The 24,761-nt window shown below is 39.6% G+C and overlaps 1 protein-coding gene across 5 annotated transcripts in view; it reads left to right on the top strand.

Annotated features, from left to right (window-relative positions):
* Positions 1 to 16,098, top strand: part of ABCB7 (ATP binding cassette subfamily B member 7) — a 48,295-nt gene extending 32,197 nt beyond the window's left edge. For all 5 annotated transcript variants that reach the window (XM_021405984.1, XM_021405985.1, XM_021405982.1 and 2 more), the window contains 11 exons: positions 74 to 342; positions 1,497 to 1,585; positions 1,669 to 1,756; positions 2,481 to 2,655; positions 3,325 to 3,482; positions 4,036 to 4,199; positions 4,368 to 4,497; positions 4,940 to 5,111; positions 7,910 to 8,013; positions 9,577 to 9,684; positions 12,428 to 16,098. In XM_021405984.1, the coding sequence (XP_021261659.1) occupies positions 74 to 342; positions 1,497 to 1,585; positions 1,669 to 1,756; positions 2,481 to 2,655; positions 3,325 to 3,482; positions 4,036 to 4,199; positions 4,368 to 4,497; positions 4,940 to 5,111; positions 7,910 to 8,013; positions 9,577 to 9,684; positions 12,428 to 12,646 (1,676 nt within the window). In that variant the 3' untranslated portion in view covers positions 12,647 to 16,098. The remainder of the gene's footprint in view (positions 1 to 73; positions 343 to 1,496; positions 1,586 to 1,668; positions 1,757 to 2,480; positions 2,656 to 3,324; positions 3,483 to 4,035; positions 4,200 to 4,367; positions 4,498 to 4,939; positions 5,112 to 7,909; positions 8,014 to 9,576; positions 9,685 to 12,427) is intronic.

The raw sequence follows: 24,761 nt of genomic DNA, 5'->3' as shown, positions 1-24,761 counted from the left end.
CTCATATATTTTCATGCACAAAGAGGATTTGGAAAAAAAAATCTTTTTTTTTTTATTTTTCATCTTTTTCTAGATGGCATCTCAAGAGCTGGGGCGGCATTATTTAATGAAGCTAGGAATGCAGTATTTGGGAAAGTGGCTCAAAATTCAATCCGAAGGATAGCAAGGAATGTTTTTCTGCATCTTCATAACCTGGATTTAGCATTCCATCTAAGTAGGCAAACTGGAGCTCTGTCAAAAACCATTGACAGAGGAACGAGAGGCATCAGTTTTGTTCTCAGTGCGCTAGTATTTAATCTGGGACCTACCATGTTTGAAGTGGCGCTGGTCAGTGGAATTCTGGTAAGTGTGTGTCCATGAGCTGGAATTGTCTTGTTTAGTAATAAAATACTGATTTTTCTTTTAGAAAAGTCTGCAAAGTATTAGGAAAAATGATTATTGAATTTAGAGGTTGGTTGTGAAAGCAGCTACTGTAAAGGGAAGTAAAACACAATTTTCAAATGTAGTTACTTTAAATGTCCTTATCTGAAATTATTTTCATATTTGAGCATCATTGGCTGGAGACAAGAATTATGTGGATAGTTCTTGATTGTTTTTTTTTTTCCAGCAATCTCAAATAAAAACAAATTGAAAAAGTAAATGGTGCAAATGTGTGTCAAGTGTATCTGTGCAGATACTGAGGAGGCAGGATATAAGTGTCCAGAAATGTTCTGTGTTAGTGTGTTGAGGGTAGGGGAAGGAGTGGTCATTAGCTCCCTTCTGAATGCTGGTCTTTTCTTAACTGTAATTTAGAAGTGACAATGATCTTTTGGAATGTAGGCTTCTCTTTGCAGGTTTTAAGCTTGATAAGGTGAATTTAAAGCTTCATGTTATAAATCACACTTACTGTCTTTGAAATTTGGGGTGTTTGGTCACCAGCATGATAAAATCTAAGTCTTGGCTATGCAGTTTAAATTAGAAGTTAAAAAATGTTTTGTTTATTCCCCTTCTTTTTTGAAGGACTTGAATTTGAATGTAACAACGCTGTTGATATTGGGTTAAATTTTTAAAACCTTTGGAAGTATCAAATTAAGCTGACTAACAGCCAGCTGGCCAGAATTTCTTCTTCTTTCCTCTCCTTATGCACTCCGAGGTAGAAAAAAAATTCACAAACTGTTTTGCAAGGCCATTTATTTCTCCTGCTGTCTTCAGCTTTCTGTCCAAATCTACATAAGAATCATGGAAACAAATATTTATGAAAACAGCAACATTTATGTTTTATAACAGCAAAAATCACTTTCTAGTATTGTAATACACTAGCACTTGTATATCTTTTTTTTTTTTTTGCCTGCGCTATTCTTGCTGCTTTCCTTTTGAGTTTATGCTTGTATTTAGTCTTAAGCTGTACACATCAGGGAGGGACCTTCAGTCGTCTTGCCTGTGGAGCTGAGATATCATGATTTTGGGACAACAGTGAAGCTTGTAGAACTTATTATACCTTTTTTTTAATCTTCTAGTATTATAAATGTGGTGCAGAGTTTGCGTTAGTTACCCTGGGGACACTGGGAGCATATGCAGCCTTCACGATAGGAATTACGCAGTGGAGGTAAGGCATCCCTTCAGATTCATCAGAGTGCTTAGTGCTGCCTCAGCTTGAACTTTTGATTGTATTAAGCCTTCATTTTACAGGACTAAGTTTCGAATAGAAATGAACAAAGCAGATAACGATGCAGGTAATGCTGCAATTGACTCGCTACTGAATTATGAGACTGTGAAGGTAAGATTGATCATTCCTTCTGGGCTCTTCGTGTTGCTTCTATAAGCCTAAGCAAAGTGAGTTGTAAGATTCATCTTTTTATAGGGCTACTTATTGGAGCTACAGCATATGTTCATAAAAACCATTCATTTGAAGGGTGCTGCGTGGAAGTTGTAGGTAGAGTAGCATGAAGGTTGATAGTGGGGCTTTAAAAATCTGCTGGCTGCTTAAGAGTGATGAGTTCTTCATGACTGAATTGCCTTGACCATCAGTTTCTGGAAAGTGTAAATTTAGTCTTGAAAACTCATTTCCAAAAATTATCTTCTCAGTGTCAGCCTACTGCATACTGCCTTCTCAAATGGCCATGTGTGCTGTTTTCATCGCCTGTTGGAATTTTGTAGCATACCACTGCAATTTTCACATGAAATAGTAGGTCTCTATTGGGTTTTCTGCTGCTTCACTTAAAAAGTCATGTGCAAAGTTTTGAAACTGAGCATGCCTGTGCTGATTTTATGCCGTTAATTGGAGAACTAGAACTGGACAGAAGTAAGAAGAAAGTGATTGTGTGAGAACTACTGTTCTCTAAACTTTGCCATTATCACAGTGACAGGGATGTCCTAGTCCACGCAGGACATAAACTTTTGTTCTTTTTAGTATGTAGTAGCAGCTGGTGTTTGGTTTTGATGTTAAATACAGTCTGATATGGTTGAGAATGTCACACTTGTTATCTTTGTGTATGTTACAGTATTTCAATAATGAAAAATATGAGGCCCAACGGTATGATGGCTTCTTGAAGACGTATGAAAATGCCTCACTGAAAACTACCTCTACTTTAGCTCTCCTGAACTTTGGACAAAGTGCTATTTTTAGTGTTGGTTTAACCGCCATCATGGTACTTGCTAGCCAAGGCATTGTTGCAGGTAACCGACCTGTCTATAAGTTAAAATTGATTCACGTTTACCTTAATCCATAATAGAGATGTTAATTAATCTGTGGTTGATGTGACAGTTTAAGAGTTTTGTTTCTTGAGAGTTTTGAGCTTCTTGAAGAGAAGTATCTTGATATATATATCAGTAACCAGTAAGATTTTGTTAAAAGTATTTTTAAAGTGTCAATTAGAGGAAGATCCTAACAGAATGAAACTTGCCTAAATTTCCATTGAAGAAGTTTGAAAGCAAATTCTATGCGTAAAAATATTTGTTTGGGTAAACAGTTTAATTTCTGCAAGGGATCCTTTCTTTTTACTAATTCCTTCTCTCCCCGTACTTTTAACTTATTTAAGGCTGTTTCTCACTGTGGAATTGACAACTTTGCAATCGGATATTTTCCATGAATTTCCTGAAATTCTCTTTGCCTTATTTTCCAGGCGCTATTTTAGCTTTTCTGGTGAAATCCGCACAAATATTGCCATATCTTTCAGGAACCTTCCAATATAAAATCTGATCTTCTGTGAAGATTTTGTTTACTATTCAAACTGGTTTTATAAATGGGATAAAAGGAAATTGACTTGATCTTTAAAAATACTGTGGTGCTTCCTAACAAGTAACCCTTCGCGTCTCCTTGTTCTCTCGTATCCATTTTGTCTTAAGGCAGCCTGTCTGTTGGAGATCTTGTAATGGTGAATGGACTGCTATTCCAGCTTTCTCTTCCCCTGAACTTCCTGGGAACAGTATATAGAGAGACAAGACAAGCACTTATAGATATGAATACCTTGTTTACCCTTCTCAGTGTAGATACCAAAATCAAAGTAAGTAGTAGCCTCCTTTGCTTTGAAGTATATGGATATGTAACGGGGGTGTTTTCTAGCAGTGCTGTCATTTCACCCTGTTTGTTACCTTTCAGGTTTAATTTCTATTCAAGAAAGAGATGTTGTGGAAGGATGCTGTTGTGTATCCTCTTTAAGTGCAGCTAGTGCTGTAGCAGCTGCTTTTTGTTCTTGCAGAACCTTCTAGTGACATCATAAGTTGCTTTGTGGAAGCTGTGTTTGTACTGGGATATTTTCAATTTAAGTATTCACGCGTTGTGCTTACGTTTTTATTTGTAATTAATGATGCAGAATTTATTACTGCAGAAGAAGCTGTGAAGCAGAGTGTTTACAACATAAGCTTTTGCCTTCTTTGGAGAAAAGGAGGAACAAACCAATATTACATGTGTGGCTGATTATAATTACTTTAAACGTATCCGAGCTAGAGTGTCTGTTTGCCTTTTTCTAAGCTAGGGGATTGACTGTTAGTTAAGCTTGTTGAACTGCTTGAGATACTTCCTGGGCAGCATATAAAGCGGCACTCTTCTTTTAATAGGACAAAGAACTGGCTCCACCCCTGCAGATCACACCACAGACTGCTACTATCGCCTTTGATAATGTGCATTTTGAATACCTTGAGGGGCAGAAAATCCTTGCTGGAGTGTCTTTTGAAGTTCCTGCGGGAAAGAAAGTGGCCATTGTAGGAGGTAGTGGGTCAGGGTGGGTAAATGGACTAAATACAAAATTCTGCATCATTGATTGGCGTTTTTTAAATGCGTGTGCTCTTGTTCTGATTTTTATTATTTCTGTTTGTGGCAGTGTTTTGATTGGAGATTACAGGTGACAAACTCGGAGCATAACGTGAGCTTCAATCCTTTTCAATTTCAGGAAAAGCACAATTGTGAGATTATTATTTCGTTTCTATGAACCCCAGAAAGGAAGCATCTATGTTGCTGGACAGAACATACAAGACGTCAGTTTGGAAAGTCTGAGAAAGGCAATAGGAGTTGTACCTCAGGTATAACATCTTTTCTTCTCCCCAGATAGACTATCATAATGGTAATTCTCACGCTAATGCAGTGATATTGTCTAGTTCCTTTGAAAGTCTCTGTGCTTTTTTTTTCTTCCTGGAAATATAACATTTTTTCTGTGCATCATTATATGGACTCAATTTCTGTAATGTGCTTAAGCTTCTTAAAGCTGGAGGCAGTTTCTCATGAAGTGATTTATCTCTATGCTTGATTATCACCTGTTATGAGTTAGCTAAGTAGTAAAAGGAGTATGCGTGACATAATTAGGATGCAATGAAATGTATCAGTCCCATTTTTAGGAAATAACTTCATTAGGCTTTGTGGAAAAATATAAATAACTCTGTACGTACTTCTCTCATGGATTGGGGATGGTTTTTGAACTATTGTTTATGGTTTCATGTTTAAAATTAGCTTTTTCCATATATGTAGGATGCTGTTCTGTTCCATAACACTATCTATTACAATCTGCTGTATGGAAATATCAATGCTACACCAGAAGAGGTGTATGCAGTAGCAAAGTTTGCAGGAATCCATGATGCTATCCTTCGAATGCCTAATGGTTACAACACACAGGTTGGTGAACGAGGACTCAAGCTCTCAGGTAGGTCTTTAAGTGTGCGTGCTCATTGTATCCCTTCTGTTACCATGAAGGTCAGTGCATAACTTATTGCTCAGTCAAAGCTGCTTTTAGCTTATTTACATAACAATACTAATGCAGGGCTAAACAGTAATGCAAAAATCCATGTTGTGGACAGCTGTAGTTGACAGGATGCTTAAAAGAATTGTTTTCAGGGGATAGTGTTAATGAGTTTATGTATAAGCATGTGGATGTGTCTAAGTAAAAAGGACCAATCTTGTAATGTGTTTGTATAGTGGAATGCATGCAAATAGAACTGGGAACTTTGTGTGCTTTGCATGTTAAAGGCTTACCTAAGTGCATAGACCTTCCCCATCTGGGTTCTTAAATTGAAACTTCTAGCATATGAAGGTGAGATTTTTACTTCTGCTGTTGACAGTAATGCTGTGGGATATGTTGCTGTTGCAACATAGCAGTTTTGCAGCCTGTTAACAGTGAAAGTGCCTTCACTTACTGTTTTGAACTGTATATGAAACAACTCAGAAATGGTGTCTGTGTATCTACAAGCTATGGGTTGATACGATGCAACCTTAGTTCTGAAGTTTAGGTTGTCCCAGTTCCTCTGTAGCTGGGTATGCACGATATAAAGTAGCATAGCTGTCCTATATAGAGCAACAGTATCACAACACTGGCCAGGCTTTGCTCTGTTTGTTTGCTTTTTTTAAAACATACTTGAAGTTTTTTAGATAACTGTGAGCTTACCAAAAATGATCGGGAGGATTTTGATAGGAGAGCACGATGCTGAATTGTGTGCGGGGAGTAGAAACTTTGCAAATATTGCCTGGGGAGAGGCCACGTCACTGTGGTGATGTGTAGAATGTGTCTCTAGATAACTCCTAGGTACACGGTCTTGCATCATGGCAAACATGTTAGCTTGTGTGGTGGAGCTGGTTAATTTTCTTCCTCCTGGAGACACAGTGAAAGCGTCAGCTGTTTCCATTTGCACGTAGGATGGAGCTGTGGTGTGAGACCGCTCTGCTCTGTTGGGAATGAGGTATGGCCCTACAGGGAGGGCAGGTCAGGTCTGTCTCAATGAGTTTGGAAATTCTAAGGTCCTGAGGTTGTTTAGGATCACTGCTGGCTCTTCAAGGGCTGTGGGACTGTGTGGGCATGGTGGGCTCAGGGGCAGGGGCCCAGGAACAGGGCAGGTTCAGGCAGTAATGCTGCCCCTTGCAAAGACAGCGAGCTCTATGTGGCTTTTTCTTACTGTGCAGCTGTTGAGGCCTTGGTCTCTGAAACAGGATCAGAGGTTTCATTCTGTTTCCAGAATGCACATGAAGGAGAAAGCATGCACGTTTGTACAAAGGAAATATGGAGAAGGTTAGAAGGGAAATAAAATGTAAAGCGCAAATCTGGATGAGTGTGTAAAAGATATAAAATAGGTACTGGCAGAACTGCAGAGGACAGTGATAACGATGAAAGATTTGTCACGCTGCCTCTCTCCCAGAAGCAGTAATTTCTAGAAGATTTGACCGACTATAGGTTTGGAATGTCTTGGGGTTTACACTGAAATAGTAGTTTGGGCTTCTTCAAGTAGAATGCATTTCAGTGTTTTTTAGTAGATAGAGCTGTAACAATCCCAAATGTAAACCTCTGACTTAGCGAGCAAAACAAAACGTTGCAGCCCCGAATGTGAATGGAGGAGAGCATGAAACAAGTCTGTATTCTGCTGATGTAAAGAAAGACCTTGGATTTTGTTATCATTGTATGACTTTCAATCATGTTCAGAACTCACGGCTTGTCAATATCCATGCTTTAAAAGAGAGGGAGAGCATATTAAAATAGACTGAGCAAATTGTACGCTTCTATTTGCTACCGAGTTCTGCTGAAGCCAGATAAAATTTGAACTGTGGGATTATTATCAGCCTTTTAAATGGTTAGTTAAAGCATGTTCTCTCCTAATAGGTATGGAACATTAACAAGAATGTAATTATATTAAATGGAATGTTTCACAGTCTTGAATGAAACAATGGAGGACGAGTGCATGAATGTGAAATGTTTGTATTTCATACCAAATGTTCAGCAGATTTTAAGTTCTCAAATGCACCTGTTTTCCTGTCTGTAAAAGTTGTCCTGAGTTATTCTTGAGTAAATGTAGTCTGTAAGAATTGTGAGGGAAGGAAACGAGTCTGAAAATTGGTCACATCAAAAACCAAAAGGCGGTAGATTGCATAATGAGGGTGGTTTTCAGTACTGTGTTAATTGTGTTCCTGAATGAAATTTGCTTGTTAAAGCTGTTAGGTTTGGCCATAGAGGACTGGAAAGTTAGATGAACTTCAAAGAGAGACCTGAAAGAGGAAAAAATACGTGTCTAAGATGCATGGAATAGTACACAGCAGGCATGAACAGAGCGTGGTTTATTTGTGAGAGAAAATAAGATGTATCTGTGCTCGTGTAACACACGGGGCATTAGCTTAGAGTGGGCAGATGGGCACGTGTCCATTGCTGTGTGGAGTGAGTTACCGTACACTGCCATTATTAGCTGCCTGTATGAGGCTTTTGCCTTGTACCTTGCATGAAACAGTCTAATGTTCTTTTCTACAACTGTAAGCAATGTTGAATCACTTCAGATTTACCAGAGAGTGGGAACTTGCATGTTATGCTACATAACCTATGCACAGACCTTCATCAGTAGCAATTGTGGTCTATTTTGAAAAAATAAACAAAACAGAAGTGTTTGCTGTTGGATCTGGAATATCCTGCAGCTCACGGTTATAACTTCATCTTTTTTCCTCTTCCTTTCCTCTCCCCACTTTATTTAGGAGGAGAAAAGCAAAGAGTTGCAATTGCTAGAGCAATGTTAAAGGAGCCACATATTTTTCTCTATGATGAAGCGACATCATCTTTAGATTCAATTACAGAAGAGGTAAATTGGGATAAAGAAATATAAAACTTAAGTGATGTAATGATATCTGATTTTGGTGCTTTTTCCTTGTTCGTTCCCTCTCGGGGAAAAATCCTGTTCTTTTTGTCAGATGGTTGTAATTTGTTTTCCTAGGGATGCTGTGAAGAGATCCTGTGCCTGGTCCCTTTTCTTAAAGGCCAGAGCAGAGGTACAGTGTGTCTGCCCACATAGAGACACAGTGAAAGGATATTGGCTCTACCTCTGGATATCCCTTCTGTTTTATACTGTTCAAGTCCTATTCACCATTAAGCACTCGTTAGTGCCATTACAAATACCTAATGTGGCCATGGACTATGTGTGAAGCTTTCCAGTCTGCTTTAATAGGTGTTTAGATGACATCTAGCATTCAGTAAAATCATCTTATAAATAACTGTGACGTAGTGCAGAGCAGAAACTCTTGTTTGTTGTGCAGCATCTTTCTGAGATGCAAATCAGGTAGGCGTAACCTGCGGCGCTGGTATTAATTTGTATTCATTTCACAGGAAGGGCTGTGAAACATCAGAGTGTTGTGACATAGATGTCATGACACTACCACAGTAACTGCATCAGGCTTCATAACTACATCTTTGCTTAAACACACAACTCTCAGCACCGGCAGTAATTTCACAAACTGTCATCAGAAACTAGAGCTAGAGCTGTGTTTGTGTTCACTTATGCAAATTATTGAGCGAATTTATTGACGTATAATCACTAAATTACTTTCATTTTCCAGGTGTAAGGAAATCAGAGTACTGACTGTACACCTATATAGTACCTCATTCCAATAAAGTACGGCTTCCTCATTGGATGAGAAATGTTCCTAACGCATGCAATTCTGCTTGATTCTTTCTCTTTCATTTTCCCATGTTTATGGCAAGAATCATAAAGCTGAAAGCTTCACAGCAGAGCTGCACTTTAAAGACAGCAAATGAAAATGAATCATTTTCATTTCAATTGGAATGTTTTCTGACAAAGGCAGGCGTTTTGCAGGGAAATAAGTGGGCATTTTTCTTACGTACCGGGGACACAATCTCCCCAGCTGATGCTGCTCGCATCTGAGTGTGGTTTAGAATGGAACACAGTTCAGCAGTCCCGAGGTGAACCCATGTTGACATGGTATTGAGAGGGTTTTTTTTTTTTTTTACTTTAACTTTCCTTTACTGGAAAATCCTTTTTATTATTTTTTCTATATCTTTACTGCTAATTATATTGGTTTTGTAGCAGGGCTACACAGGGGAGTTTTTCCTGAAATCAAGTGAAGCTTTGTACCTTGGGATATAGGCATGAAAGCTTTTTTTTTTCTTTTCCCCTTCCACTCCCCACATATGAGGACTTTATTAGAGCCCATAAATATTTTGTGGTTGTACTCTTTCTGTTTCTTCTGTAGGTAGACCTTAGCTGTTTCCTATTGTTATGGTATAGCATTAGATGTGTTAGAGAAATTTCTCAATGTTCATTTACAGCTTGCATATTTCCAGATAGCATTTTATTTCTTCTGTACAACCTAGGAGCATGTAAAAGTATGTTTGTATTTTAATTTTACAGAATATTCTCAGTGCTATGAGGGACGTGGTGAGACACCGAACATCAGTTTTCATTGCCCACAGGCTGTCAACAGTAGTTGATGCAGATGAAATCATTGTGCTGGATCAGGTGAGGCTGGTGCTGGCAAGTGCCATTCCCACATAATCTCAGTGTTCATTTTAGAGAGTCTGTGTCCATTCTGAAATGCCAACCCCTCGCCAAACCACTAAAAATTCTTTCTGTGGAGATGAGCCATGTTAGCAAAATCCAACCCAAGCTTGTCTCTTTGCAACTAACAGGTTCAGATACAGAAACTGGCATGTTTGACTCTTGTATGTTGTGTGCATTTTATTTCATTTGCGTTTTAGATACATGTTCTTTATGTGGATTATGACAAATTTCACTTGATGCTTTGGGACTGGCTTAATGTTATGTGTTTCTAATCAGATTGATTACATGCTGCTGCTGTCAGGTTGGGGGAACGCATTATGAAGCCAGTATATATTTTATTCTTATTACTCAGTGAATGCCAGTTTTTTCAGATACATCCATTGTTGTTTTTTTTTTATTTCAAGGCCAAGAGAGAGTCCTATGTGTTCTGTTTCCATGCAGATAAAGCTGTTGTAGAATTGTTCAATCTAATTGTTACAAATCTCAACCCCATTCTCTATTGTTCCTGTAGAAAACTGTAATTATTCCTTTCCTGTATGCTTCCCTTCTAAGAAAAGTTTCAGTATTTGATTTGCTGATATCACTGTTGAGCCCTTGCTTCATATTCAGTCTGTCCAATGTTCATTTTCTTCAGTTACCCTTAACTGGATATAGATCTATAAAGGATATATAACATATATAAGAGTATATAAATATCCTTGTTATAATTTCGTAGTTACTCTTTTGTTTGCTAATGCTGAAAAAGTGCTCTAATCCTCTGATCATAGATATTAAATTTAACTCTGCATTCTTCTATTTCAGTTGCTATGTATATGCTTGTGACCACAGATGTATTTAGTGACAGCAATGTGCATATCTAGAAGAAAATAAATTATTCCTGCAGTGCGTTAAATGATTTCATGGAGAATTAGAACAAAATGTTATGTGAGAGTGACATTTGTGTTTATCTGTGCTATATAAAACTCAGCTTCTCATGGATCTCAAAGTGAAGTAGTGGAACTCGTTTATAATACTTTTTAAACTTGTTTTTTCCACCTTGTTTTTCTGGCTTTTGCTGAAAGATCTTTTTCTAAGGTGTATCCTTTATGTAACTGCATGTTACTACATCTTGCAAATGTTTTTTAGCATGTAAAAAGGCAGACTGCAACTTTTTGTTTTCAATGCAAGTTTTTCACAGCTTCTGAAGAATGTGTTTTGTGTTACTCTGTAACTGTTAAATTAAAAATAAAAGCACAACCTAGAGCTGTAAAACAGCTAGGGTGCTCGCTTTCATGAATGATTTTAGTGTAATAGAGATTGCAGATGAGTAAGGCAGCGTGGTGCATTACTTTTCAGTGGACGGCTGCCTCAGGAGGCAGCACTGATGCTCAGCAGAAAGCTGCCTCTTGTCCCAGCTCGATGGACAAGTGCTGTGCTCATTTAGCGACTTAAATGAGGTGATGAGGTGATGGTGGCTGTTTTTGCTTAGCAGTGGAAATATGGCATTACTGTGTGAGCATTTTTGCCTCGATAAAATCTGAATTGTTCTTAAGTGAGTAAACAAGCACTGCTAATGATATTGATGTTGACCCTGCAAAGCCGAATGGAGAGGATAAATTTCTAATGATTGTTCAAAATCTATTTTTTTTTAAAAAGTAATCATTCAAAAGCCTAGTCTCTGCTACAGTGAACTCTCTAAATTAACCACTCTGTTTGTAAATAAATTCTGCAGTTATGTTGGTCAAGTGTGTATTTGTTCAAATTCCACCAGCACGACTAGTAATAAAAGTGACAAGACCCAATTTTGTTTCTCAGCATGTTCATCAGCAGCTGTCACAAGGAGGTAGATTTAATTGTAAATCAGAATTTGGAACTAATACAAAATCCATGTAGCTGTCTTTTCCCAAAAGAAAGAATAGCTGGAGAACGAATACATTATTTTAATTTGAAGTCAGCAAATGTAAATGTATCTTTCAAATCAGAAAGATGAGAGAGTCGGGTTGGTGGGGTTGGGTTTTGGTTTTTTGTTTTCTGAAGAACACTGTTGCTTCAGTGTCTGTAGGATTTGAATTCTCCCCAACTCTCCCTTCCCATTTCCATGATGATAGTCAATAAATCAGCTTTGCTCTTCAAAACAAAGAGCACAGATGAACTAACTGCACGCAGTTTTCATGATGGCACTTAAAATGACAGAAGTAACTGAGCACCCATCTAAAAGTGCTATTTACGCTAGTTGTCTCTAGGATTTTATTTTAAATGCTTTCTGTTTATTAGTACAATCCCCTCTCTGTGTGCTCTTTTCTTTTGGCTTCTCAGTGTAGTTTATTTCTTCCCAAGCAAAAACAAATACCTGTTTATTTTGTTAGGTTCGTGTGCCTTTTGCAGGTAGCAGTTTAGCACATTGTTCCTCTTACAGTGTTCTGTGCTTATTTTTAAATAGCACTCCCAGTTTAGATTGTAAACTTTTTCATGTTGGTGGGCTTTAAATTTTGCCCAGGTGGACAGAAGACATCTACGTTCCTGCTTGAGGAGAGCACAGCTCCTTGTTTTCAGCATGCAGCATAACAACGTGTAGTTCAGTGCCCACACATTCGGCTTTTCATTGCTGTCCCACCTTCTCCTAATTAAGAATTATTGTAAAATTTTGCCCCAAATGTTGGCGGCATTTATATTCCTGAAGGTCTGGTAATATTGTTACTCACTCACTCCCCTTCTTTTACAGGGTAAAGTTGCAGAACGTGGTAGACACGCAGACCTTCTTGCAAGTCCTAGCACTCTCTATTATGAAATGTGGCATACGCAGAGCAGCAAAGTACTGAATAGTCATAACAATCCGAACTGGGGAGAGAGAAATAACCAGATGTCCAAAGAGGAGGAAAGAAAGAAACTGCAAGAAGAAATTATCAATAGTGTGAAAGGCTGTGGAAACTGTTCGTGCTAAGTATGATTCTGGATTAATCTTTTCTACCAAGTTCCAATACACAAGATAACAGTGATGTGCAGCTCTTGTTTGGTTTTTTAAGTCACCGTTCGAAAACCTCCTGCATTCTGCAGTTTTTGGTTTTTAGGTTTTTTTTTTTTTTAGTTACTCTGAGGGGCATCATTTCAACCAAAGGAGTTATAATTCTGCATCTTCACCAAACTCTAATATTCATTGGCATCTGCAAGAGCTAAGCTTTTTCATAAACTTTAAACTTACTTCTCAACTAAGAGTGTATTTTATGGCAATTTGTAGGCATTGGTAAATTCTCCTGGTAGATGCTCAAGATGGATTATTAAATTGCAAACAGACTTGTCTTTGATTTACGTTATTTCTTCTCATTATTGATTGATAAATGTCATGTTTTAATTGGGTTAAGTTGAACTCAGTTGCTATTGAGGAAGATGCAGTTTAAATTCTTCACTGGTGTTCTAGTTGGAAGTCTTTCCTGTAAAGAATAAGAAAAACATCAACAAAGTATTCGAAGTTTCTAGTAGGAACCAAAGCACTGGAATAATCCACCTCAGAAAACACCTCCTGTACTAGACTACCAGGAAATGTATTCTTTCAAAAGAGAACTCAGTGTTTTTAAGAGCTGTCAGAAATCTGGAATTGACAAAATGTTGTGTAACTTCATGGAAAACATGCAAAATATTGTACGCAAATATTAAGAATCTGAACCTTCCCCTTTATTTAAATGAAAAACAAAAATCCAAGGTCAGGATTCTTTATCCTCAACATCTGCTTCAGTAGTCAAAGCAGAATGCAGTCCCTCTTTTTCATTTCAGTTGTGGTATTAGGGAGCAATTGAGATTCAGTAAAAATGTTCAGGAGTTTCTGTTGTTGATATGAGAAAATGACCCTGGAGAATGTTGGAAGTGTTGTAACCATCTCCTGATTTCAATAGTCAGAACTTCTTCAGTGTCAAGAAAACCTCAGGCTTCGTGATTTGCGGGACACCACAGGATTGTGGCCTTAGGCCTTATCTCTCCAGGCAGGTTTACCATATTTATTTTTCACTAGTTACTCTGGTATAATTCCTTTTTCACTTTTTTCATTTAAATAAAGAATCCTTCTCTTGGATGCTGAAAAACAATTTTTTTTTTCTGAGAAATTATACTGGTATAATTACATTTGTATAATTGTGTTAGTAAAATTATGCAAAATTTCTCAGTGTGGGCACTTGCAGTGCACTGAATTTGATGCTTCTTGGAGTTTATCTCTGAACAGTGTTTATTCTTTTGTGTTAAGCCCCTTTCTGAAACTGAATACAGGAACAGCAAAGGAACTGAAACCTTTGTTATCTTTTCTGCTATTCACTCATTTTCCGTCTATTAAAATGATGGGGGGAGGGGGGGAGAATCTGTTACCAATCAGCAGTTTAAAATAATTCTAAAGTTGTATCAAATGCAAGGACTTGTATTTTCATCCTTGGAATCCGGAAGCAAAATGAAGCCTTGCTGATGAATTGGCATTTCAGAATTCTTGTAACTTATCATCTTCATTTTATTTTCACTAGTTTTCTCTTTTTTTAAGTTTCTAACGACCATATGGTTAATTATAAAGGTGAAGTTTTAGAAATGTCAGAGGTCTGAAAGATGGAGGAAGTGTTTTTTACCTTTTTTTCTTGATGAACAGTTTCACATATTGCAGGGCTTAGATGGTCTATTAATTGTCTGAAGACAACGCAAAGGCAAGCATTATCATCTAAACAGTCTGAACCCAAAGCCATTTTAATGCCAAATCTGATTGTGAAGGTAAGTTTTCAGGTGAGCGAGTGATTATAGAAAGCCGATGTGTTACGTGATTAGTGGGGATGGCGTCTGCAAGCACACCAAGAATTTTAGTATTACATGCTGGGGATAAGGACTGCTACCAGATGGTAAATACTAGAAGTGGTCAAGGCTTTTTTTAAACTGATTACGGGTTTGTTATAGCTGTAAGGCCATTACCTATCTGCCATCACTTTTTATGCCAACCCATATGCTGCCACTTGTCCAAGTTTAAGCAAACTGGGTGAGCACTAGTAACTCTTAACAAAGGTGTTTCCTGAGAGAGGATGGTAGTCACAGACTATTTGTTCGAAAGACTATTGCAATGAGATTTGGAGATACCTGAAAGCTTCCTGGCTTTATTTGAGTGAATGTGCTTATCTATCTGCTTTTTAGGCACAGGTTACAAAAATGTGTTTTCCCGTTGTAAATCTAGCAGCAGCACACAAGAAATGGAGGAAAAAAAGACTACTGATTTAAAAAAAAAAAAAAATAAAAAGTTCCCCCTAATTGGCTTCCCAAGTTAAATGGTGAAAACTTCCTGTGAGAGCAGAAAAAGTCATGGATAGAGTTGTAAATGAGCAAATGAGGATTCTCGGGTGTTGGCAGCCTCACACAATTCTGTCGAATGGATGCAAGAATAAAACAGCGAGTGACACGTCTAGCTTGTGAGCAGGCGGCTCGGGGAAGTGGTAGCAGTACTTGGTGAATCTTTTGTCTGCTCAGAGGTAAAACTTTTGCTCAGACCTCTTTGTTTGGGATTTTCATTCATGTACTGTGGCTCCAAAATGTCACCGTTCTAAGCAGGCATTTAGAACACAATGGTGGGGGAGTTGTGGCTTTGGAGACTCGCTGTAGTATGCTGACTGTCGAGATGGCATATGACATTTCTTTAAAAAGCTTTACAGTTTCATACAGGAAACTGATATAACCCCTGAATTCTGGTAATCCTGCTTTTCTGTCATCTTGGAACGTTACTTTTCTAAGCAGCAGCTTTTCATGTTCTTGAAATGTTCCTGGACTTCTGGCTGTTTTGTTTTTCAGAATTCAAGTCATCTACTCCCATGATAAGATCTTTGTTTGCATTTTTTAGAGTGGAAAAAAGCAGTTTATTTTTTTCATTCTCTTTTTTGAAAGAAATGTGTTTGTGAAAAATGGACATAAAATGCACTGCTTCTTGCAGTGGGTGGTCATCTATTAACTATAAACTTATCAAATTTCATTTTAATTCCTATGCATAAACTTCTAAGGACAATACATTTTTGGCTGTTCTCACCTCCAGGTTAGTGAACTATTTAGTGGTTGGTGGAGAGGTAATTTTGTTTTGGTTGTTAGAAATGGAAATTCATATTTCCTTGCAGATGATCCCTCAGTTTCCTCTCAACAGTGCTATTATATGGATTGGTAGTTACCTAAATCTCTTAAAATTCAGATTTTAAATTATGTTTAAATTTCCTTTCGGAACAGAAGTGTAAAATGTATATTGTACAGTAAGCTGGTACATATTCAAGTACAAAAAGAACTAGCTTAAGATCATATGGTGTAAAAATCCTGATGGAAGACTTCTTACCCTGACTCCTGTTGTTCGTCTGTGTATAGATAATTGTTATTAAATAAAGGATTTATCTTTGTGAATAGAAATGGTTGTCCTGTTAAAATGATTTTAATAACAGCTATGGGAGTGTGGCTCTTCCACCCAGAGAGGGAAGCTCTGAATTGACCCTTTTAGTCAATTGGCAATTGTTTGCAGTGCTTGGAAATGACAGTGAAAATGATGACAAATTATAGGGCTGTGGGTTAGCATAAGGCAAACAATTGCAGATGATCAATCAGAAAAGTGAATTTGTGTAGTACACCCAAATTCCATTCCCTTTTAAACTTCCGTGTGCGGAGTTGCAAAATCTCTCTACAACTCCCTGCAAGGAGGTTGTGGCGAGGTGGGGGTCGGCCTCTTCTCCCATGTAACAGCAATAGGGATGGCCTCGAGTTGTGCCCAGAGAGGTTTGGGTTGGATGTTAGGAAAAACAACTTCTCAGAGTGGTGAGGTGCTGGCACAGGCTGCCCAGAGAGGTTGGTGGTGTCACCATCCCTGGAGCTGTTCAAGAGAAGGGTGGATGTGACATGGAGGGATGTGGTTAGTGGGCCAGTATTGGTGGTAGGTGGACGGTCAGGCTGGATGGATGGATCTTGCAGGTTGTTTCCAACCTTAATGGTTCTATGGAGGGCACTCATGTTAGATGCAGCGTGCTGATGAGATGGAAGTTGTTGCTGAAAAGCTTGCCTGTTTCATAAACATACCGCACTGTATTTTTACAAACGTGAACTGTTTTACCTCCTCAGCACTGAACTTGTGAACATCAGAAACAGATCTGCTTTAAGAAATTCCCTGAGCCCTCTGGAAATGACCATGTGTCTGACTGGATTTCATGTTATGTAACTCTAGTTTCTCCTTATCAAATGAGAAAGAAGATGTTATTTATGTGTAGCTTTGATAGTTCTTCTTACGTGTCTGCACCGTGTGGATCTGAGCTGCTCTAACCCCTGCTCGTGCTGTCGTTCTGTTTCAGAACGATGTCACTGAGCACTGCATGGTCATGCAGCGTGCACTGTGTGGCCAGGACGAAGGGGCATGAGGTCCTGGAGCAGGCTGCTTTTGTCAAGTATGACTGGATGAACTTCCAGCTGATGTTTCTGAAGGCTCGCTTGCTTCTCTTTAACTCTTTTAATGATCCTGTGCTGGAATGCTGTGTAAATGCTTACCGACAGGAAAAAAAGTCATTAATGAAAGAGCTGTAATGGGAGCATGTTTTTTTTTTTTCACGTGTACATATAACTTCTATTAGTGCTGACTTCTATTAATTGCGTGTGTGCATCAAGGAAAACAGTAATTACAAATCTAGCTTTTTCTAATCTTTGCATAAATTAGGAATCGTTTTGAGGTTACCATGCTCATTTAACATCCCATCTGTGTTCACACAACGGTTGCAGAACTGACGGTTTAGTATTCTATTGATTATCTACTGTTTCACAGTGGAGAAATGGAATGCAACGTTTATTTTGGGTAGTCAAGCATCTAAGCACCCTTCCCTACCTTCAGCCCTGACTTCTGCTGGGAACGTTGGCTTCAGCCAGTGCGTGGGACTGGAGGTCCAATGGCAGCTGGATGTGTTTATAGCAGCACACTGATGCGTTTGTTGTATCTCTTGGAAGGAGCCGGGGCATTTTTCCAAAATAACGATTAAAAGTGGTGTGAAGTGTGTGGCAGTACTCTGACATACAGTTGTCTTATCATTTCAATGACAGTTTCATTAATAAGAGAGGTCAGTAGTGGAATCTGAGCATCCCGTAGAACTGAAATTCTAGATTCTAGATTCTAAATTATTACTTCTTTTTGAAAACCCTCAGGTGGTTAGTGCCTAAAAATGTGTTTTAAATTCCTATTTTGACTTTTGATCAATTTCTGCAGATGTTGAGACTAAACTCAGGGAAAAGACGCAAGCAGCCTGGAAGCCCAGCAAGCCTGAGATCCCAGAGAGGAAGATCTGCGGCCTAAGTTCAGTCCAGCCCCCAGTTCCCTCTTGTCTCCCACCAGGGCACTGCCAGAGCCCACCAGCAGCACTTAAAGTAAGAGACAGTCTTCTCTAGACAGACCTGCCTGACCCTTCAGGTCACTGGCCAAATGCCCTGGGAGTATTGCTGTACACACAGGGGGAAGTATTGCTGCGTATTGTTCTGTGGGTGCGTAAGGAAAGAGCCTAAAACACCATTGGACACAAAGTGCTTTTCTAGATGGCGTTTGGTCAACCCTGTTAGGACCCTCGTTATCCAAAATATTGCTGTTTATTCTGGCAAGCTGCATGCTATGCTATGTAGCTTCCTAAATTGACTTGAGGGCATGTCGCAGAGGGTAAATTATGATTAACTGTCTTTTAAACAACTGAGCACTAGTGAAAGTAGGGCTGATGGAATTCAGCCTATGAATTAACTGAGCTGCTATGCAAGCTTCCTACGGCTACAGCATAATCACAACCTTAGACATATTAGTATTTCATTGTGTGATCTCTTAAGAAATGCCAGTTGTACTAAGTTGCACAGTAGATATTTTATTTAAGGGGAAAAAAAAATAAAGCAGTTGTGTCTTAGGACAGAATTTAAAATAGCATCTCTGTTGTTGAAAGACTAATGTGACATCTCAGCTCCCCCATATTTCATTTCCAGTTTTCAATGCTTTGTAGCCCTTTATAAAATTGTCAAGTAAAGCATTTATGTCACACCAACTTAAAATGTGTCTTGTAAAGCTATCAGCCTTATCCTGGAGAGTAGAGGGGGAAAGAAGAGATTTTCTTTCCTTTCATTATGGAGAGGAAGAAACAGGCTGGAACACAGTATATCAGCTTGTACTGTGTCCTTTGAATGCATTGTAAAGTGCTCTACAAGTGTCATCTGAGGATTTTACTGGCCTTGTGCAAGCACCAATACGTGTTCTGAAACGTGGAGGTTGAAAAGATGAAAAGTTTTCATTTTAAGCGAGTTGCAGAAAATGGAATGTGAAGGTCAGTCTGTAATTAGGAGTGAACGTTTCATGTGCAGTTGATGCATGAATTATGAGAAGGGCTATGCTGCTTTGAGAAAATGGAAATATGTGTTCAGGTATTTGGGTGTAAAAATCTTTATTTCTGCAGTGATTTGAAAAAGAGCCAGGCTTTTGAAGAAGACAAATAATCATAATAATAAAAGAGCTTATTTACAATGAAAAGCAGGGAATGTTTTTTGATAATATGTAGTGTTTGCAGAATTTGTGAATGGTAATGAGTGACATGAGTTGCTGATACTATGAAATGATTGAAGTAATATCAGATATTTGGCAGGAATCAAGGAAGAGAGGACAAAGCAGAAGTATTTTAGGCTGCGGTATTTCCTTCTGCCCTGTGCAGAGTTCACCTGGGTGTATTTCAAAGCCTGTGTGGGGATTGAGCTGGTAATGGATTTTGGGTGTTTGGACCAGAAAAATATGCACCAAATTGAGTCTTATGACAATCCTATAGCCTCAGCAGGAAAGAAGTTCTAAGGAGCAGCTTATTAAATCTTCGAAAGTTAAGCAAAGCAACTAAAGTGCTGAGTAGTAACATGTTAGTACTTACATCAGGGAGCTGATGGATGAAGTAGATGAATGTCGTGTGTCTCTGGCTAGCTCTCCCACATAGCAGGTGTCACAAATGTCTGTAGCATTGACGAGAGAGAGAGATTTTGGCAGACTTCAGACTTTTAAATTGTTCTATCTAAACTCCTGTGCATCTATAATGTAGAAAGAGCGTGTATATACCTGAGACTGGCTGAAAGCAGAGGCTGGGAAGGATTTGAAAGGATGAGTAACCTGTAAAACTGTACCACAGAACTCCTAAGGTTTATCTTTGAGGATGTGGAAGGAACCGATTCGCAGCCAGTGATATTTAGTGTGTGTGCCACACAGAGTGACTGCAGTGCGGTTCCTGGGAACATCCCTTGCCTCAGCAAACAATGTTTCTGAAGCTTTTAGGGTAAAAATAATGATCCTGTGTTGTAAAGAGCGATGACTTTTTCTTAGAGTTGTACAGTATTTAAATGTAAGTGGCTCAGGAAGAGAAACTCAGAGGGGAAATACTGGAGGGCAGTGGGGCGAAGAATTTTCTAAAGCTGGTCCCTTAACTGCTGGTCTTGGCCTGGAGTTTTCCTTGCAGCTTCTTAAACACGACCTTACTTTTCTCCATTGCGTCTTCTCCTTTTCTTTCCTCATAGCTGCACTAGAATTCTGCTATAATTCCCCCTTAAAAAATTCCTGCCTGTGAGCTTGAGGAAACATGACCAGCTTGCCTCACAGGGCCAGGCTTTTCTCTCATGTGCTGCTTTCAAAGGAACTTAGCAGGTGACCTGTGCGGTGGGACGCTGCACAATGAAGGCCCTTGTGCTGCACTCGGACCTCAGGTAGCAGCCGTCCTGCCAGGAGGGGTTTGCTTTACCAAGCGCTGTGTGGAGAGCTCTGCCACAGCATCTGCTGCTTCCAGTTTGGGAGGGCAAGTAGCCTGAAATACGAGGAAGCTGTGAACAGCCTTCTTGGTGCTGGCTTTTGTTTGCTCGTCCCTATTATTTCGGCTGTACAGGCATCCAATCCTCAGTAGTGTCTGTGTGTGATCAGGTTACGGAGTTGTGCTTCCAGAATGGCCAGAGAGCTTTGTGGAGAGCGATACGTGCGCACGGTTCTGGCAGTGTAGAGATTCGGAATGTCACGTCCGCCGAAAATTAGTGTTTGCCAGAATCCTGTGCTTCTGCTTGGCACTGCTGCCAAGAGTCTACCTGTGCTGAAATGTGTTTGGTGCTGTATCTCTGTATGTCAGAAGTCAGGTCTCATCAGCCTTGTACTTTCCCGTCAGTCCCCTGGAATTTTGGATGCTGGAAGTCTCCAGCTGCCCTCAGAAACCTTCTGTCATCACATGTAGAATTCTGAAATCATACCCAGCCTGGGCAAGGCTCACCTGTTGCCAAACAAGAGATCGTGTACGTGCTGGCAGCTTGTAACATGTTAGGATGTCTTTTTTAAATGCACTTGATATTGCCTAAGCAGTGCCTCCAGCAAAATCAGTAGCTGGAATTTCCATCAGCTATTAGATTCTCAAGTCCCAAAATACTTTGTAATGAGAAGTAGCTGTAGGTAAGTAAGGTTTCGAAGGCTTCTTTTGTGCGTTCCATGTCCTAGGTTTGTATGTGAGTAACCGTAGTTCTGTCAGATGCGGCTGGATTCTGCCCTGATGCAGCAGCTCTCAGCCACAGTCAGGAGATATTTACTACGCAGCAGCCTGTATGCACGCCCTGTGCACAACACGCACAGGAATGGTACGTTTAAAATACAAGGGTTGCTCCAAAAGTAATGCCTCCTATTTTATTCTGTTGGCCCATGATATCAGAGGCGGATGGTGGTGGTACTGTGGTAGAGGCTGAACCTTCCCACCAGTATCCCATTATGTTTTGTTGCCTTGTGACACCATGGTATCTGACAAGGAAGTGCGTGTGAAGCAAAGCGGCGGAATTGAATTCCTTTATGTGGAAAAAATGGCACCCACTGATATTCATTGATGCTTGCTGAATGGTTATGGAGACCAAACAGTGGGTGTAAGCACAGCGGTGCCTTGCAGCAGTGATGACAGCGATGTGAAGGACAAGCCGTGTTCTAGGTGGCCATGTACAGCTGTAGCACCACAAAATGAAGAGCAGCTTGATCAGCTCATCCGTGCCAAATTGGCAAATGGAGGTGACTGTGTTTAATGAAAGTGTTTTGTAGCTGAGAATTTGCTCTATTATATAGTATTATCGTGCTCTTTGTATCTGTTGTAATTTCCATGGAAATAAATAGGAGGCATTCGGTTTTGAACAACCTATGTACTTCATATCCTTTTTGTAGGAGACGTGTGTGCAAATCATGTGTAACACTCAGTTCCTAATTCATACAGAAAAGGCCATCAGGCCTTGAGTGCATATGTAGGTACTGAATGTAAGCATAGAGAACACAGTTAATGAAAGGAGGAATGGGAAACAACTGAAGGCAGACTGCAATACTGAAAAGATTACTTACTATAAATAGCATAGAAGTAATTTATAGCAAGTCAAAGGCAAATAACACTTGTTTTCTATATTTCTCTTTTGATTCCAATAGATGAACAGCTCCAGATGCTGACAAAGTCTTATATATTGATCATGTTGTGGTTTTGTTTGAATTTAATGCCCCCAAACTTTCGACCTATTGTTTAGTCTACTGGAAAGGAGTCTAATTCTAGCAAATAAGTGTCCAAGTGATTCTAATAGGTGTCTAGACAAACAAATCCTATAAATGGCTGTTTTCAGTCTCTGATATCAAGGTCTTGGTGGGAATTCATTCAGTGGAAATACAGGCTCGTCTCTGATTTAGACCAAAGCTGCTTTATTGGTATTTGAGGGGGAAAAAAACTGTAGAAAACTGTACCAACTTGCATAGTCTTTAAAATTCACTGGATACATCTCTTAAGTACTTTACTTAAAGGATTATTAAGCTCTTTTACTAAATCTGCACATTAGAGCTGTATGATGATTTGGGTTTAGTCTGACAGCTCACATCAGAACACGATGAGCAGAAGACTAAGAGGCTGCATTGCTTGCTGATGACTTATTGGACTCCTATAATAGCAGTCAACTGGAAAATGTTGAAGAGTCTGTGAACTGCCTGTGATGTGTTGAACAGATGTGGCTGTGTTCCTGTTGACTGCAGTGAGGTGCAAGTGGTCATAGAAATGGAGTGGCCGTGCCACAAAGTGGGGGCAAAAAGTCTTAGTCTGGGACCCGTGTTGTCATCCAGGTGGATTGCTCTATGAATGACCACATCATGTTCCTAATGGTTGAGAGAGATTAAAAAGTAGTTCCTCAAGAGATTATTTCTCTCTGACTGCAGGAGGTAATGAAATGAAAATAATTAACCTATGAACTTTGCAGGGAACAGAAAAGGAAATAAGAGGGACTTCACCAAGTCCTTGCTTGTTGAGTGCTTTGACGTGACTGGGGCTATCTACATGGGAAGGGAACACAGACAAACAGCTTTATGGTTCAAAGCAACTCATTGACAGTTTAAAATGATATGGGCAGTGTTAGAAGAGGTGTAAGCTATTCTAAAAGTGCGTGTGTGTCATCTAAGCATAGAAGGCCTTGAACTTGCAAGATGTAAGGGTAACCAGTCAAGTAGAAGAGCTGTGTCTCTTTACAAGAAAAGATTCCTTGGTAGATTACTTTGTTATGCCTCTGACTGAAGCGTATGGTTCCTGGCAGCAGAACAGGGTTTCCTCTGGTACTTTTTGAAGGTGACACCAGCTTCTTTTAATGCAAACTTGTTCTGAAGTCGTCGTTACGGAACATGTTTTAAGAGCTGTTAGAATGGCTGTGCAGAAAATTCAGAAGACATTGGTTTACCATGTTAGTGGCAACATAGCCAACTAAATTCAGACGGTGCTCTATTCTAAAACAAGTGCTAAAAAAGGACACAGGGGTGAAAAAACAGTAATATTCACTGCATTCTCCAACTGTTGCCACCATAGTTTTGAGTCACACATCATACAACAGCTGGCAGTAGTGATAGTTAATATGTGAGGGAAGTCCTTAGCGCTGTCTAAGCCTCTTCGTGCTGTTTGACCACAAGTTTGTAATCTGCATCAGGAAAAAAGCTGTGGCCAGCCTGGTGGTTGTTAATCAGTTTCTTTACCCATTGGCTAGCCTTCCTTATGCAATGGAAAGGAACTGATTATTTGAAAACAAAAGCATCCCAGATGATAAAATTTCTCATTGAACTTTCTGTTCTTTCCAAGAGCATCTCCAGGATTGTGTGGTTCTTCCCAAGAGCTCCTTACTCCCTTGGCAGCAGACCAGGACAGAACATGTTTGATCCTGGTCAGTGAGTCACCTGGAGCTGCTCACTGGTGCAGCCTGGAAAGTGATCTGTGAGGATAAGTCTGCAGCACGTTGCACCATTGGGTGTGGTGGTCTAAAGCATCTGGAGTGCTGTGGCTCCGTGAGGATTAGGTGGAACGTCTTAGAATTCTGATTCTAGAGTGGAGCTCAGTGTGCTGCCAAGGTGCGTGAGCATAATAATCCATGAACTAGCTAGGACTAGTTAGGGAAAAGCTTGATGTGAGCAGACTGTGGTTACCTACACCTTGGTCTTTTCTTCAGTCAAAGTCTTTATGTTGTATGACCAGGAAGCCTGTATGTGAATCTTTTCAATGTGACCCAGCACTTCTATGAGCTGCTTCAAGTACAAAGTCAACATCTGTAGTCAGGCTCTGCAGCCGCACACGTGGACACTGTGTTTTTGAAGAGAAACTGGAATAATGTACGAAATTGGTCGCACAACTGAGAACGCATGTTTGTCCTTCATGGAAGGCCTCTAAACCCTTCCAAATGTTGGGACTTCAGTCAAGGTTAATGTCCACAGGTCTCAAAATCTTGGTACTGTCATTACAGAAGACTGTGAATAAAGGCTGGAAATTGCCACAAATCCTGTAGATCAATTGCCTGACTTCTTTTTGCTTTGTGAGGTAGGGGTACTTCACGCAGTAGTGCCAGTATCTGCTGTATGAAATGAAATCACAACTTTGCATGTGATTGTCAGGAAGACCTCAAAGTACAGGCTATCTAGCAGAACTGCTGCCCTCCTCTTTGGGAGAAAAGCTTGCATTATTCTCTGTGGGAGCAATAGATGAGAAGATATTAATCTCTTTACAACATGGACTTGCAGTGTCCTGTGAAAGATGATG

Source organism: Numida meleagris, chromosome 8 (genome assembly GCF_002078875.1).
Source record: "Numida meleagris isolate 19003 breed g44 Domestic line chromosome 8, NumMel1.0, whole genome shotgun sequence".
Taxonomy (NCBI): Eukaryota; Metazoa; Chordata; class Aves; order Galliformes; family Numididae; genus Numida; species Numida meleagris.
This window is presented reverse-complemented; position numbering and strand designations above follow the sequence as displayed.